Here is a 17,460-nt window from a genome sequence, read left to right on the forward strand (position 1 = left end):
GAGGAAGCCCAGTATATATATTCAACGATTCAATATAAAATTCAATGATTCAGTATGTTGGTGCTGTGATATAATATGCCAACACACAATTCCTACTCTAAATATGCCTGGCATATTTTTTGCCACATAAAACTGTTACATTGAATGCCATTTTAGTGGGTGTCAAAATAAAAATGTATGATAGTCATTATTATTTTTTTTGCTCAGGAAGAAAAAAACCTGCAATAACTATTATAGTCTTGCATTATTGCTGCAGCAGCCTAACTATGATTTATTGGGGCAAACTGTGGTTACCATGGTGATTTGAAGTACGAATGATCTCTGGCGCCCCTCAGTGCCTCTAAAAAGTCATTGCAGTATTTGAGCCTCGCGACTCGCCGTAGTTTAAACATTAATCACATGTCCGATTTGTCAGGAAGAAGAAACAATAGAGGTGTTTTTAGGCCGGAGCTGAGAATGCGACTGTCGGGCGATGAGTGCAGTGTCCGCAGGTGATTTACCTGCGCGAACCGGCGGCGTGCCCGCGCTCATGCAGTCATGCAACGTGCGGTAAAATCCTCGTGCCCGGTGATTAAAGTGCCTGAAGAAGCCGGAGACCAGCAATGGAGGAGTAGCTGAAACAAACACCTGATCCGTGTGTGCCATGGGGAACTGCTGGGCTCACTGTTTCGGGCTCTTTAGGAGAGAAGCCAACAGGATACAGAGAGGAGGAGGGTGAGCCATTCATGGGACTTGTGATGTGATTTTATTGAAAGGTTATCTGTGACGAAAACATCATTCGCCGGTTGGAGTAAAACTGGTTTTATATTAGGGCATGTGGACTCTCTCCTTAATAATATGATATCAGAAAAGTGCTCTTTGCAAACTCTAAATTGGTAAATCACATTAGCAGCTAATGACTATCAAAATACAGAGTTCTCACAGTTAACTTGAACGTACGTCCCCTCAATGATTCGCCGGCTGTCAGGTGGATTTCATCAGTTGGACAATCTGTGGATATTATCTACACTGAAATTTACTTAAAATGTAAGTTAATGTAACACTAAAGTTACATTAACCAGTTTAGGTGGCTGATAAATGTTCCAGTAGCTAAGGTTTTGCGAATGAATCGTTCTTTTTTATAAATGATTCAAATGAATCGATTCGCAACACGTTCGTTATTAGAGATAACTTTTTTTTTTTTTTTTAATGTGACTCGTGTTTTGCGGTAAAATGTGCTGTTAAATATTTATGTATGATTATGTATACAACATAATATAAACACTGCAATTTTATTTCGCACTTTGGAGCAATCATTCGAAAGAATTGTTCGAATAAGCCGATTCGCTTGAACGATTCATGCTTACTCTTGTTTCCGCATTAGTTGATGTGTAATCTCAGGACCCCGCCCAGAGTCATTATGTGAATCCGCCCTGGGACATCATCCTTGGGCAATCATGTTTTGTTTATCTATCTTTGCTAAATTCATATATAATACACAATCATTAATAAAATAATATCCACTAGTATCTGTGCTCTCTGTGAAAAGATGACTATTTTTAAAAAAGAAAAGTCCATATTTGGTGCTTATCAGAATAGAAGCTCAGATTTTTTTTTTTTTTTTGAGATGGTGATATTACATTTTGCTGTTGCTTAAATCATGTTTTATTCGTAACAATGCATCTCTCATGGTATCAGTCAGACTTGATGATTCATTTATATATGTTTCTGTCAATAGGTCAAAGTACTTCAGAAGTAACACAGCTGGGGAACACTTTACTATTGAGGTACAACCATCATAGTTTATTTGCAAAGATATAACAGGGTTCAACGCTAAGGATTTTTAACTGGCCCGATCAGGCCAGTGGTTCAGATTTTTACTTGCCCTGCTAAATTTTTCAATGGCCTCACCAAAAAAAGGAAATTAATATCTATTTTTTTAGACAAATATTTTAAATAATGTGTCAAAAGACAAACATAATTGTGTACATAAACATTTAATTCAGCATAACTTTTCTTTAGATACAACTGATAATTTAAAAAAAATATATAATTGTGATAAAACTAACTTTGAAAACATAAATAAATAGATACATCACTTTAATTTTGACACCCACTGACATTGTGACCAAATATAAATTAGAGAGGTCAGACTTTCTCATACATAGCCTCATTTCAGTTGTCAGGTTTTATAAAAGTCTATCTATTGAATCAATCAATTTATTAAAAAAATGTTGGCCAGAATTCTGCATTATAAGCTTAAATTGTAGAGAAATAACAGATGAAGCCAGACTGCAGTCAGATCATGAAGCAGATCAATGTTGATCTTTCTTTTAAGATATCAGTGCAGAGATGAACAAAACAATAGGCCTAATACAAAATATTATAAGTTAAAATATGGAAAAAATTATCAGATGGTAATTTCTGTTAGTTTTCCTAACGGATAAACAGCATTCGGTAATATTTTAGCATGCTTTCACTTTCGTATTCAACATGAAATGCACATTTACTGGTAGGAATGACATCCTGCCCTACTCATATTTCTCTCTTCATATAGCCGGATATATGGCTATTACACAACCATAATACACTGTGATGTAGCCTAGTTCACTACAATCGATCCTCTCCAGAGTTCATTTCAATCGAGACGAGACCACTTCATTCAGGTGTTCTTGGACTGATTGGTTTGGTGTGGATCCGAGCGCGATTGCGGGATACACGCATGCGCTAGGCAAACGAGACCGTTCTGAAACAAATGTCTTGGTGTGAAAGCAACCCATGACTGTATTAGCACGCAATTGACAAACAGTCCCAGCTGAATAAACTTGATCGGGCCAGTAATGATGCTGTCTACTGTCCCGAGCGCTCCGGCCCATCAGGCAGTCCTTATTGTCGAGCCCTGTATAATGAAATAAAGTTTATATATAAGAATTTAAATGTATATGAATATAGTTTTATTGGTGTATGAGTGATTATTCGTTCTGTTTCAGTTTGAGAACCTTGTGGAGAGTGATGAGGTGAGGACGCACTTACGAAATCACATTTAAGCTCTTACGATATTCCTCTTTTGCTTTGATGTCAACTTTTGTCTTGTTTTCCAGGGTGAGAGCTCACAAAGCTGCCCGAGGTATGATTGTATGAATGTGATTGTTTATTTGCATAGATACTGTATGGCTCACTTAAAACTGAAAATTCTATCCATTTAAACGTCCCGGGAAACTAAAATTAAGTTTTTTTTTGTTTTGTTTTTTAAATGTTAGTATCATTATGTTAATTTTAAGGATATCTGTAAGCTAGCATACACCAAAAATTCACGCTTGAACCTGGGGTCCGTTCTTCGTACGTGGATTACTCAGTTAGCTGGATTTGGATATTGACGATTTGACACGATCCAGGATCGTTTCGTTCTTCAAAGCTGATCCGAGAGTTGCTGTCATAGCAACAGTTCTGCTAGGTCAAACCTGATCGGGAGCAGGCTCAATTCATATAAACAGGATTATATCGGCTCAGTTCAAGCAAAGATAATACAGAAAGTATGTTACGAATTCTGATATTTTCTTACAGTAGTAGTTATATACACTTGGGAAAATGGTACATATTTTTTAACTATATATATAAAGTTATAGTCATTAATAAAATAAATAAAGTTATACATATTAATAAAACTTATGCAATCTGCACCCTCGAAATGAAAGTACAAAGACTGCCACATGGTGGTGCGAAGAGAAAACTTATTGATTTGAACTTTTTAGATCGCTTTAATACAAATTGTGTATAATAGAAATGCACAATATGTGACTTTTTTTAAAAGCAATAATACATTTCAGCAGTCATAAACGTTAAATATTATATAATAAATGTTTTGATAGTTAATATGCCGGTGATTTGATGCTTCACAAAAGTTGCAGACGCCTTTACCAATATGAAAATGCTTTTGTAAACAACCAGTTATTCTTTACACCGATTAAAAAATGGCTACTATAATAAAGAAAATATTTTCTATATGTAGAACTAAATACATTGATTTGCATTGAAATACATGATGAATACTCTTGACACATGAAAGTGTAAAGCCTGCAGCTCACAACAAATGTGGAAGGTTATTGCGTGTCATATTTAACAAACCGCAATACTGCTAATTTGACGTAATTTTGCTCACATGAATAATTGAATATTAATCAGATGATGTCATTACGCTGCTGTGCCATCAGCCAATCGTTGCATTGCTGATCATGATTTCGAGGATCGATAGATCTGTCCTTCACAACACACGCAGCGATCTCAGATCAGTTTATCCAGACATTCTAATCTGATTCGCGAACTGGTTTGAAGAACCAAATTAGCGAGAGATCAGTTATCAAGATTAACAGATCCAGGATTTGCCAAATAATCTTAGATCATTTAAGCGAGGTACGAAGAACGGACCCCTGATATGAACATACAAAGCTTGCAGTTTGTTATTTCCGTCTAAAAGGATCAACAATTTCTTCTATTTTTCGATTACTTCAGTTTCTCAACAAATCTTCTGACCAATCAAATGCTCTCTAGTGTCATGTCCCACCACTCTTATTGGCAGAGCTGTGGTGAAAACATAATGCTATTGGCTGTTTGTAAAGGGGAGGGGCTACACTATGCCCCGCCCCGGTCATGATTCAGTTGAGGTTATGTCAAACCGAATAATAAATGCACATTTCAAAGCACTTCACCAGACATTTAAGGCAGTAAATCTCAGCTGCGTGAATGAATGACATTGTTGCATATTGAATAACTGTCATAATATTATTGTTTTTTTTTATATTATTGTTATTATGGAAGATACTATTGTACATAGGCATATACTTTATCTTAATAGCTTAGTATGGTTAATAGTATTCACAAGCACTAGTCCAGCCCTTCGTTTTATTTATAGATAAATTGTTAAATTCTGTAATTTTTTTTTAATTTATGTAGTTATTTCAGCTTTAATGCCATTTATTTGCAGGTTTTTAAGCCAATTGTGTTGTTTCTGTTTGGTAAACCAGCTATGGTGACTAATATTCTAGTCTTTTCCTATTGGTGGTCGACTCTTGGCCTGGATGAGCTCTAAAATGGACCTGATAGTCAACATTATCAATGTTATAATCAATTTAAGACTAACTATTCACATTAGATCAGTGCATCACATGATATAAAGTACCACAGATTTTAGTTCGCTGATGGCAACTTTGAACTCAGCGCTCTCTCCTGTGATTGGTCCAGACCCATCAGTGAGGAGGAGATCAGCCACTTAAAGGAGCACCGCTATGCTGCGCTCTCAGACAAACAGGTGCAGATCGATGAAACGCTGAAAGCACAGGTATAGCGGGTTTCATTCAAAATCCTTAAGTTTATGTTTTCATTTGTTGTTTTCCATTGCTTTGTTTCTTTTTTTTCGCCCCTGCTATTATTTTGTTTAGTTAACCTTCCCTTTCTGTTGTGATTTCTGCCCAGTTAGTGGCAGAAGAGGAGAAGTTAAGGCTAGAAGAGGAGGCTGTTTTTGCAGCCCAGCGCGAGGCAGCGCGGCTCGCTAAGGAACGAAAGCTAAAGGAGGTGAGGCGTTCGCACTGAGCACGCCCAGCCCTTCTCAAAAACCCTGCCCACTTGCCTTCAGCCACACCCCTTTCCTATTTGACACCCCTTTAGTTCTGTAAAATTTGTAACTCTGATTTTAACAGGAATAGTTGCTTGGGTTTTTTAAAGTGATGTATTGTATGTTGGTCAGAGCTAGATTAAAACAATTATGTCATGCATCTTTTTGTACCATGAATTACAGACATCTACTGACTTGTTATTCAGTGTAACAATAGTTTATAGACAGATATCAATTTTATATATATATATATATATATATATATATATATATATATATATATATATATATATATATATATATATATATATATATATATATCACACATATATTATATATGTGTGCGTGCGTATATATTTTATTTATTTATATACACAGCCACACACACACTCATCTATCCATACAATTGAAGTCAAAGATATTCGCCCTCCTGTGGATTTTTTTTATTTAAAAAAAATTTATTTAATATTTTTTTCAGAGCAAGTAATTGCAGTATTTCTTATATAAATATAAAACAAAAAAAATAACACTTTTTTTTATTTATAATAAATATAAATTTAAATAAATATTTAAATTAAATGTTACACTAGCAGTTTGAAAAGTACGTTCTATTTAGTATGAATGTGAAAATTATTAATGGAATTTGGACGTACTGCATCCGCTATTTTGTCATGGTCATGTGACCTACCTGCATCAGTTGCGTTGCTTTACTTCCATTCATGAATTCTCTTGCGGGGCTTCATAGGATAGCACAGCATGCATGGGATGCGCACTAGAGAATCTCGCCGGAAGTAGTTATCCGGGTACTTCTTGCATACTGATTTTCGAATTTTCAATGAATTCTGACATACTACTTGCCTTGCATACTGATTTTAGCGAACTATATAGTATATAATTATGTGGTTTTGGACGCAGTCCTAGTCTTTCAATTGTACTTCAAACGGAATGCTAGTATCTTGCAAAATAAATAGTAAAATATTTCCCACTGTCATCATGGCAAAGAAAAAATATTAAACTATTATATTTAATAATGTGTTGAGGAAAATATTTTCTTCATTAAACAGGAGAATTAAAGAATTTAAAAATCACAGGAGAAAGACTAAGAATAATGCTAAAAAAAATTCTTGCCACTTTCAAAACAAGGATCATTTGACATATTTAACAATACTATTTGTGGATCGAAAATGCAGCTGCTACATCAAATGAACATTTAGTATTTAACATTATATTTTGATTTTGGTCAGAATAATTATGATGTTTTGTTTATGCATAAATTTGTTACACTGAATAATGAGTCATAATTTCACACCATATAATTGTATTTCACTTTATCTTTAATGAAATAGTTTTTACTTATTTTTTAAATAAGGTGTGCTTCGCATAACATTTTGAACAAAATGTTGAAAACAGAATGTCTCATTTGTACATTTTTTTTTGCCTTCTCATCTTTAACACAAACCATTTATAGATGTCAGCAGGCAATGAATAGTTCATGTCAGAGACTAATAAACAGAACTGAAGGCTTATTGTTTTGCTATAGCATTAAATATTAACAAACCTCTGACGAATGACCCAGCAGTTAATGTTCTTAATAGTAAAATCAATCTGCTTCCAAGAAAGCCCTCTCCATCTTAAACTAGCTATCTTAAACCACCTCTCTCATCTCCTCCTCCTTTTATTAGCATTTTTCTTTTTAATTTATTAATTTGCCTTCATGTCTTTTGTTCTGGCTTTTTTTCTCTTATTTGGCTGCTTTCTACCATAAGCTGTTTGTTTTACCATCTGATGATGTTGTCGTCTGTTTAGTAGGACACTAAACTTAAATTGTTATTCATGTTTAAATGTTGTGTTTTCAGGGGAAGCCCCAAAGGACCAAACCCAGATCAGAACCAGAGAGCAAAGACCCTCGGCACAAATCGTGAGTTTGTTCGGTTAATGCAAACGATATTCCCCCAAAAAGTTGTGAACAAATCACGCTTAAAGCATAATGCCATTACATTGGACTTAAAATGCCACATCCAAGTGGTGTATTCATAATGGCCTCCCATTCTTGTAATTGTATATATACACACATGCACACACACATATGTGTATTCATATATGCATGTATGTTTATATATAATATTTAACTGTGAGTAAAACTGACAAAATCATAGTGGCTACTGTATGGGCAGCCGTGTCTACAGTTTAAATGTAATAAAAGATTCATAGCTGAATCTTTTATTATGATTTATCTACACATCTGAGGTTATAACAGCAGAGGCTTGCAGATATATGATGTAACTGTGTGTTTTTCTTCAGAAAAGCATCAGATGAAGATTTCGAGGTGTACCTGCAGAGTGTAAAGGCTCAATCTGAAGCGTTTCGCAGTAACAGTAAGTTTCTATTGACACATTATAATTAGAATACTGCCTAACATGGTATTACAATACATCTATTTAAATTAAAATATTTTTGTAAATTGTCAAATTGACTTATTTTTAGTGTAAACATCTGTTAAATATCTATGTACAGGTTTGTTTGACGGCTTTTTCTTCCTTAATGTGACATTGATCAATCCAACATAGAGCTAAAACTGAATTATTAAGCTCCCTTTGCGATTTTAGCATGCCAATTTGGCCTTTTATCCCATGCTTTTTTTAGTACACACACAAACTACAATTGCCATAGCATGGTTTATCTAATGCAAATGGCATTTTATATTGCTGTATCAAATTAGATTTTTCAAATTGCACAGTCTGTAGAAAACTTTCTAAATTACCACCACAGGCTCACTGGAAATGTGTGCTTCAGCCTACATTTTTGTGAAGCTAACAAAAACATACTTGAACATACATTTGACTGCAGTTTCTAGGCAAAATGATGCTATGGGGCAGTTTATTTTGTTTGTTTTCACACTAACCATATTTACAGGCACGTAACTATCGACAAAATGACAAATAAACACCATATAATAATCTTTAAATGTTTAGGATTCGTAATCCAATATGTTGACTTCACCCATCTATTTCCATATTGAGGGAGTTGACTACAGCTGTGCATTGTTATTGGTGGACTGGCTGATCAAGCCCTCATTCTAGTATGGGGTGTCCGCGGGGTCTTAAAGTCTTCATTCATTCATTCATTCATTTTCTTGTCAGCTTAGTCCCTTTTTTAATCCGGAGTCACCACAGCAGAATGAACCCCCAACTTATTCAGCAAGTTTGCTTGCAGCGGATGCCCTTTCAGCCGCAACCCATCTCTGGGAAACATCCACACACACACACATTCACACACATACTCATACACTACAGACAATTTAACTTGCCCAATTCACCTGTACTGCATGTCTTTGGACTGTGGGGGAAACCGGAGCACCCGGAGGAAACCCACGCGAAGGCAGGGAGAACATGCAAACTCCACACAGAAACGCCAACTGAGCCAAGGTTCGAACCAGCGACCTTCTTGCTGTGAGGCAACATCACTACCTACTGCGCCACTGCCTCGCCCGGTCTTAAAGTCTTAATGTCTTAAATTCTAAAAACAAAATTCCAGGTCTTGAATTTACAGAAATATGGTGTTGTAGGTTTTTACATAAGTTTTTTTTCCATGTAAAGCTGCTCAAATTGGTACAAACAACAATTAACAAAAGTAAAATGTATTCACTCTATTTACCAATATCATTTAATTATCTTGCTTACATCCTTATGCTGTGTTTACACCAGACGCGGTACGCGTGGACACATCGAGCTATTCGCGTGTAAATAGACGCGTGAACATTTTGAGTTTACTCGCTTCATGTGTGCTTCAAATCCGCTTCATTCGCATTCGCGTCATAGGTGGGGCTTCTGTCTGCCCAGTGACTGTAGCTTCATTGCTAAATGGCTTAAGCCTGATTTATACTTCTGCGTCAAGTGACCGGCGTAACTCACAGCGCATGCAACGCGTGTGGCTGTGCATTTACACTTCTGCGCGCTGTCTCAGTTGGTCTGCATTAACACTTCCGAAACGCTAGTTGGCAGTGAGGTGTAAATGTTCCTCTGTGTCGAGTTTCTTCGCTGCTTTTTTGCTTTTCCTGAACACTACCGGGATGTACAAGGGGCTCAAACTCGCTCATTTTGAGGCAGGAACTGGTGGGCGTGCAACAACTTTAACTATGAGGTAAACACAAAACATCCGGAGCTCCTTCATGGGACTCCACACTTGTAAACAATCGCTACATTGGGTTCGCGCTATTCGCGCGGCTCTCAGTCCGGCCCTGACTCGTCAGTGCTACCAAGCCGACCAATCACAGAGCTTGCGCTACGCGTTGTTGCGACGTGTAGTTATATTTTTTGAGAGGTGCACGTCAGTGACGGCCATGGCGAAGGGCTATGCGTCAGCGCCGTAGCATACACCGGTGTTTGACGCAGAAGTTTAAATCAGCCTTAACATGGATTTCATTGGGAGAGTAGCTGTGCTTATGTGCTTCATGAAGGCTGAAAAACAGAGTCGAGTCATTTGGTGCCGTGTCTGAATCCACTAGATCCTTTCAGAGGTGCACCAGCTCTGTGAGTTCATAAACTCTTCCAGAAACTTAACCTGGATGATGGAGGCTTTCAGCGGTGCTTCCGACTGAGCTGAGCCCAGTTTGATGAACCGTTTTTCGGTGTGAGGTTTTCCAACAACAGGAGGACATCAACAACAGGCGCTACGTCATAAGCACGCCCCTATAAGAAATAGCTTCTGATTCGTTAATGCTGTGCGAATGTCCGCCCAAGTTCAGATTTCTTAATTTGAGTGATTTGCACAAAACATATGATATGCGCATCAATCGCGCAAAATGTTTAACTGGCGGCGCTTCATTCATGCGAATCGCGTCATTCGCGCTACCTCATTAGCACATATCGCACCGCAGGACGTCTATACGCACCTTTGTAAATCACTCGCACTTGATGCTTCTTCCGCGTCTGGTGTGAACGCAGCATTACAGTAAAGTTTGTTTAAAAGTTTTCCATGGATATATGCATAAACACATGTGCATTAGTTTATTATAGTTTTTAAAAAATTAAGAAAAGTTATGCTAACAAAAAATGTATATAACTACAGTTTTTTTGTTTCGACACATTATTTAAAACAAGTGGTTAAGAATAACTGAATTTTAATTTTAATAGGGCAAGTAAAAAAAAAATCCCTGTGTAGGTCTGAAATTCATTCATACTGGCCTTAAAAAGGTTTTAAATTTGACTTGGTCAAACTGTGCAGTAAATGCATCATCAGTGAATAAATGTCAATAAAGAGGCAGTTATATTATTAAACAAACAGTTTGATGTGCTTGAATGTAACACTTTTCCATAAAATAGTAATGCTTGTCTGTTTTGAATTGATGATGACTTAAAGGAATGAGCTCTGAGACGAATGTGGTGACTCCCAACACTGAGAGCAGCTGGGACTTCACCAGTAAGACTGACGCCACCTCACTGGAGCTGGAGTGGGAGGATGAGGAGGGTGAGCGACACACACTGAGGAAATGCTGTTATTGAAGAGCTTTACCTCAACGTTTTAAGCAAAACTTTCTCAAAACAATACCAGAGTTATTATTTAATGTGTATGCATTATGAAAAAGTACCAGAACACCAAAAGAGATGAGTAAAACCGTGCTGCTAGATTGAACCACACGGATCATTTATCAGCTTAGTCCAAGGAAGAGAAAAAAGAAAAGATTTTTTTTTTTTATTATCACTACTATAACCATTAAATTCAATTTTTTTTTTTTTTTACTAAACCCAATAATTATTATGTCTTTAATTTTATTTAATTAACATGTCTCATTCTCCAGGAATGAACCGAATGGGTCCTGCATGGGAGCGATCGAAAACGGAGGAGGATATTTTGCGCGCAGCTCTCCGTCCCGGCGGGAGGCAGCAGGACAGCGGACCCACCTCCACCTCCGAGGACTCCACTGCTCTGGAGTGGGAAAATGACTTTGTGAGTGCTCATCCTGACGACAGCGGAGAACACGAAGACTCTGCTGGATTGGTTAATCCAGCTCTGGACACGCCCACCGAGGAGGCAGAAAATCAGACAGCAGACCAACAGGAGAGATAGTCTACAGCCAGAGACAGTGAGATGACTGTGGTATCAAACGCCTCATTTAAATACAGTGTGATGATCCATTTAACATAATATATGAAACTAAATTAAAATATCTCTATGAGAGAGGTAATACAACGGAAAGAAATGCTTTATATGACTCAGAATTTGTTGATGAATGAATTTCACGAACGTTTTTTTTTTTTTTTTTGCTTGACCTTTTATCCCCACACTTCTCATTACTGTAATACATCAGGATATTTTGGTTTATATATTAATTACACTTTTACGTTAAGCAAAAAAAAAAAGTTATGTTTTGAAGTGTTATTATTGATCAGAAACACTGGGACACTTGGTGATCTGTCACACATAAAGTGTGTGTGTGTGTTTGCAATGTAGTAATGAGAACTGGGTGGGTAATGTGGTCAACTTACCCAAACAAATAGGTTACTTAATCTATAAAAAGGCTTTTTAATTTTTTTCAAAATGTATATTTTTTTGCTGAAATATGACCTGGGGTCTGATTTATAAATTTTTGTAGAAACAGTTTTAAAAGTAAACGTACACCAGAATCAATTTAATGTATTTATTTATCAAGGATTATGGCTCATAGGATGATTAGTGTCTCAGTTTAGGGTGCTTTCACACCTATTAATCGATTTTTGTTCCCTAACAGGGATTAAAAATGTTGCCATGTTGCGTTTTTTTTCTTGGAGTGGTTTGCTTTCACATGGCAAAGTTTCTAAACGAACCAAAATAGTTGTCATGTGCAAGTAAACTCTCCTCACATTGCTCAGAGTTTGGTTTATTTTACGGGATTTCCCTCAGCTGTCATACACATGTCGTTATATTAATGTATTATGATGAGAAATGAGACTTAAGAGAAATGTATGCCTATTACATATTCATAATACACTGTGATCTAGCCTGGTTTTTTAGTTTGTTGGATCGTATTGCTTTTTCGTGTTGCATGCCGGCAGCTAGCTCTCTGCAACTCTCACATGGTCGCCCACTGAAGCTAAGCAGGGCTGCGCCTGGTCAGTACCTGCATGGGAGACCACATGGGAAAGCTAGGTTGCTGCCGGAAGTGGTGTTAGTGAGGCCAGCAGGGGGCGCCCAACCTGCGGTCTGTGTGGGTCCTAATGCCCCAGTATAGTAACGGGGACGCTATACTGCTCAGTGAGCGCCGTCTTTCGGATGAGAAGTTAAACCGAGGTCCCGACTCTCTGTGGTCGTTAAAAATCCCAGGATGTCCTTCGAAAAGAGTAGGAGGTTTAACCCCGGCATCCTAGCCAAATCTGCCTCTGTCCATCATGGCCTCCTAACCATTCCCATATTTAATTGGCTTCATCACTGTCATCCAGGTGGATGCTGCACAGTGGTGGTGGATGAGGAGACGAACCCCCCCTACCCCCCCCCCCCCCCCCCCCCCCCCCCATTGTGTAAAGCGCTTTGAGTGCCCAGAAAAGCACTATATATATGTAAGGAATTATTATTATTATTATTATTTTTTTACTACAGCCAAACTGCTCTAGAGTTTGTTTCAACTGAGTCGAGACTGATTGTTTTGGTGCAGATCCGAGCGCAATTGCGAGATTTACTTATGACCAAACGATCTGAGCTAAAAGGATAAATGCGCCACGCTCCGAAACCGACGTCTAGGTGTGAAAGCACCCTGAAAGTTAAATGTTTATTTGGCTTACTTCTGCACACAATTGCCCATCATTTTTGTTTTTATAGATAACGATTGTTTCGCATGGGAAGTGGCGTACACGCATTTCTGCTTGTTTTGTGCACACACTACGCTTATAAATGAGACCCCCTGGTCATGTTCTTGACAGATTTGGTGAGATTCACTCCATTGGGTCGTAGATTCATTAGGATTTGCTTTTCCTGGGTTAATTCGCCCCCGTTTTGAATGTGATGCAGCTGTAATTTATTTATATCTGTTTCCATTTGGTAACTGGGTGGAGTTTTGAAATGTCTCGCATCAATACTTCATGTCTTAATCTTTCACTTCAGCCTTATTTCACACGTTTCCATTACAGAACTGAATCAAGTGCAATTTTAGAAGATGAGGGACGTTTCTTGATAGCTACAGAACTATCATAATTGCCATTCATTTGCATATAATAACAGTCCAGTCATCTGTGTGTGGCTTTAGAAACACTGACTTGTTGAAGGACGAGATTTTGAGCTAAAATATATTTCCTCAACTTAAGAGGGAAATAAATGCACCGGGACACATTTTACAGTATTTCCAAAGTGCTTTCAATAAAGTTAATTTTAAGCTGTGCATGTTTGCTGGTCGAGGATTTTGTTGACAAACTGCTAATAGGGGTGTGCGGTATTTACCGTTTTGTCATTTTAAGCTCGTATGCAAACTTATATTGTCTGTCTTTGTCACAAAATTTGCAAAAAAAATTGAAACAAACCAAACAAAATCATGTTTAGACAGTCAAAAAGCATTGACTATGAGATAAAACTTTAGAGTTATCGAGCCTATAATTTGTTATAATGGCGAAACGTATCATTGTATGGAGTTTTTTTGTAAGATATGTGTCGCTTACTTTAATATCAACGAAATTGTTAATGGGTTACTAATTTTATACAACAGTGTATTAAATAAGAAATTAATATTGAGTTTTTGACACAGTGTCCTTTGTTTTTGGGTTGCACTGTAAAAATGATGAATTAGTCATGACAACATGTTTTAGTTCTTAATCATGTTTTAAATTAATTTTATAAGTTACGGAAGCTGTTTTACATCAGTTTTATATAAGAGAAGTTCAAATAAGGTTAATTAGATTCAGCGTAAAAATTTAAGGCAACTAGTGTTTTTTTACAGTGTAGGGTTCGCCAGTGAAATTAGATTTAAATGCCAACATGGAATGATTGTACATCTTAAAGCAGGGGTCACCAACCCTGTTCCTGGAGAGCTACCTTCCTGCAGAATTCAGTCCCAACCCTGATCAAACACACCTGAACCAATTAACAGTACCTAAAGCAGCACTTGATAATTACAAACAGGTGTGTTTGGTCAGGGTAGCAACAGAAATGTGCAGAAAGGTAGCTCTTCAGGAACAGGGTAGGTGACCCTATTTTTGGTTATTTATTTTTTTTTAAATAACTTAATTCTATGAGTCTCTTGCTTTTGTTTCTAAATGAATCAGTCGAAAACAAATCATGTTTCTGTTAGTATCGCACACTCTGCATAGCTAGTAAGAAGGTTATTCTTTACACAGTCTGCTCCATGTTTGGACGAAATGAATTAGAAATGGGGAGAATATTCCATGATGAATCAAATCTTCAGTCACTACCTCTGGTTTTGATCATTTTGCCTTTACTGAATGAATTAGCAGTGTCTTGCTATGTTTGCAAATGATCAGTTATTATTATAACATTCTATTATTTTTTCTGAAACATGCCAGTGTTGTCAATTTAATCAAAGAAGTTAGCGTACGCTTCATTTTAAGGTTTCCTTGTTACAGTGATACTATTTATTTAACTTCTGAATAATATTAATTATGTGTACTTATATGATACTTACATGGTAATTATATGGTTAGGGTTAGAATGTGGGTTGGGTGTAGTGTTAGTTGCATGTAATTATACATAATTAATTGCAATGACTATAGTAGGCACAGGTAACAAAGACACCTTAAGATAAAGTGTTACAAAGAAGTATTATTTTTGTTTTGTACTATTGTTGAGGCTACGTCTACACTAATCTGAATAAATTTCAAAACACAGCATTTTCATCTAACAACGCTTCATCATGACTACACTATCATTTTCAGCTGTTTACATCATCCACACTAAAACAACTGGAAAACAGTTTCGTTCATGTACTGCGCATGCACACAGATGTAAGTTGCTTTTACCTGCGACCTTTCCACCTGTTGTTTATTTACTTTCGTCGCTTTCAACTGTTGTTTGCTTCTGCCACTAAGCAAATCTGTTCACTAAACATTGTCTGAATAGAGGCAATATGGTGCATGAAAAAATGGACACTCATCCTTAATAAAGCTGTCAAAACTAACAGCATCCAAAACATCTGCGTTGAATTGGTCACTTGACTGCGTCACATCGATTTAGGTTTCGGAGGCCACCGTTTTCGCAACACAATCTCACTGCAATTTGTAACTTTTTGGTTTAGTAGGTATTTCGCATGAATTCATACAATCTCATTTGTACAATTTAGTATGATTTGCTTATTTCCCAATGATGGTTGGGGTTAGGGGTGGGGTTGGTTGCCATGCCTCCTTTGTAAAATCGTACATTTTTGTATGACTGAAAATAGTTACGTTTTGTGATTTTTAGACTAGATTTTACGCTCCACACTGCAACGAGATCGTTGTTTTCCAATTCATCTACTTTGAATAGCGTTTTTAAAATGATACGTTTTTGTTTTCTTAAAACGCTGTCTCAGTGTGGACGGAAAGACGAAACTGAGAGAAAAAATTCATTTTTAAACTAAAATGAATTAGTGTGGACATGACCTTTTACTATAAATCTTATTTTAATCCTGTAATGTGAAAAACAAATGAAAAGGAAACAAAAATGTTTAATGTATCTTCTATTCATTAGATTTTCATTTTAGAAACAGATATTGAAAAACGAGTCGTTGTTGTGGGTTTTCGTTTTAAATTCAAAAATGAAAATCAAAAATGCATTGAATTTCTATTTTCATTTTTTAACAAAAAAATAAATAAAATAAAATAAAAACTCGTTTTTCAATATCTCTTTCTAAAATGAAAATCCAACGACCAAAAGATACACTGACCAAAAACAAACAACTTTTTATTTGCGTATATGGTTTTATTTGTTATATTAAAAAAAAATCCCATTTAATTTGAGTGAAATATTGAAGTAAGCCCCGTACATTCACTAATTGTGAATTGTTAAAATTCTACACATTTTGACTATATATCCATACTGTAGGGCCGGACAATTATTCAAAGACATTATTTTCATGCGCATTTTATCAGTAAAGCTGGTTCAGATGGAGCTGAGTTTACTACACAGAGTCGTAGTTCACTGACAAGCTACGCACAAACATGTTTAAAGTCAGTTTAATCTGTTGATAATGAATTTAAAATGATCTTTCTGATGATAACAGCTGTTCATGTCACTTCCCAGTCAATTACGGCTCTGTGTAGTAAATGCTAAAAACCACATATAATTACGATTTTACTGGCAACTCGCTTCATAACTTGGCTGATGGGTTTTAGAAGGAGCAAAACAATGGTTCGGAGGTTTTACAACACTGTTGATCCACTGGTTTGTCCAACCTGATCTCACGAGGAAATGTAACTATTTTGCGTTTTGTCAGTTTACTGTCTAGTTTGTATGAATTCGTACTAGTTTAGTCGTACGAAAATGTACAATGTTTAAAAGGAGGCATGGCACTAGACCCCACCCCTAAACCCACCCGTCATTTGGAGATGAGCAAAACGTACTGAATTGCATAAATGATCTAGCCACTAAATCTAAAATTGTCGTGAGATATCATTGGTTTGTCCAATAATGTCGTCCCATTGTGACTATTTTTACCTCACATGATCTGCTAATTCAAAACCAATTACTTTTTTTTTTTTTTTTTTTTTTTTTTTTTTTTTTTTAAATCGCGTCCTGGAGTTTATAAGTGTGTTTACATTGTGAGTTATACACATTTTATCTTGTCGTATACGTTTACTCAGTGGTGCCCATGCATTTATTTTATTTTTAACAATGCTAATTCTCAAAACTTCTGCTCATCTCGGCATTTCCATTTTTATGCGATAATTCAAAATGCGCATAAAAATAGGTGGATGGCAACA

The 17,460-nt window shown here is 36.5% G+C and overlaps 1 protein-coding gene across 2 annotated transcripts; it reads left to right on the top strand.

Moving 5' to 3' along the window:
* Positions 1–397: 397 nt before the first annotated feature.
* ap1ar (adaptor related protein complex 1 associated regulatory protein) lies at positions 398–14,281 on the top strand. 2 transcript variants are annotated; one of them, NM_001301369.2, is made up of 10 exons: positions 469–714; positions 1,718–1,766; positions 2,970–2,996; positions 3,081–3,106; positions 5,218–5,314; positions 5,449–5,547; positions 7,444–7,505; positions 7,889–7,962; positions 10,946–11,053; positions 11,385–11,935. In NM_001301369.2, exons 1-10 carry the CDS (start codon positions 644–646, stop codon positions 11,651–11,653), a joined length of 882 nt encoding a protein of 293 aa, NP_001288298.2. In that variant the 5' UTR covers positions 469–643; the 3' UTR covers positions 11,654–11,935. The 2 variants fall into 2 exon arrangements, with proteins under 2 accessions (XP_087136137.1, NP_001288298.2); XM_087280011.1 differs by lacking the exon at positions 5,449–5,547 and having other exon boundaries at positions 398–714; positions 11,385–14,281.
* The last annotated feature ends 3,179 nt before the right edge of the window (positions 14,282–17,460 follow it).

Source organism: Danio rerio, chromosome 14 (assembly GCF_052040795.2).
Source record: "Danio rerio strain M-AB ecotype USA chromosome 14, GRCz13ab, whole genome shotgun sequence".
Taxonomy (NCBI): domain Eukaryota; kingdom Metazoa; phylum Chordata; class Actinopteri; order Cypriniformes; family Danionidae; genus Danio; species Danio rerio.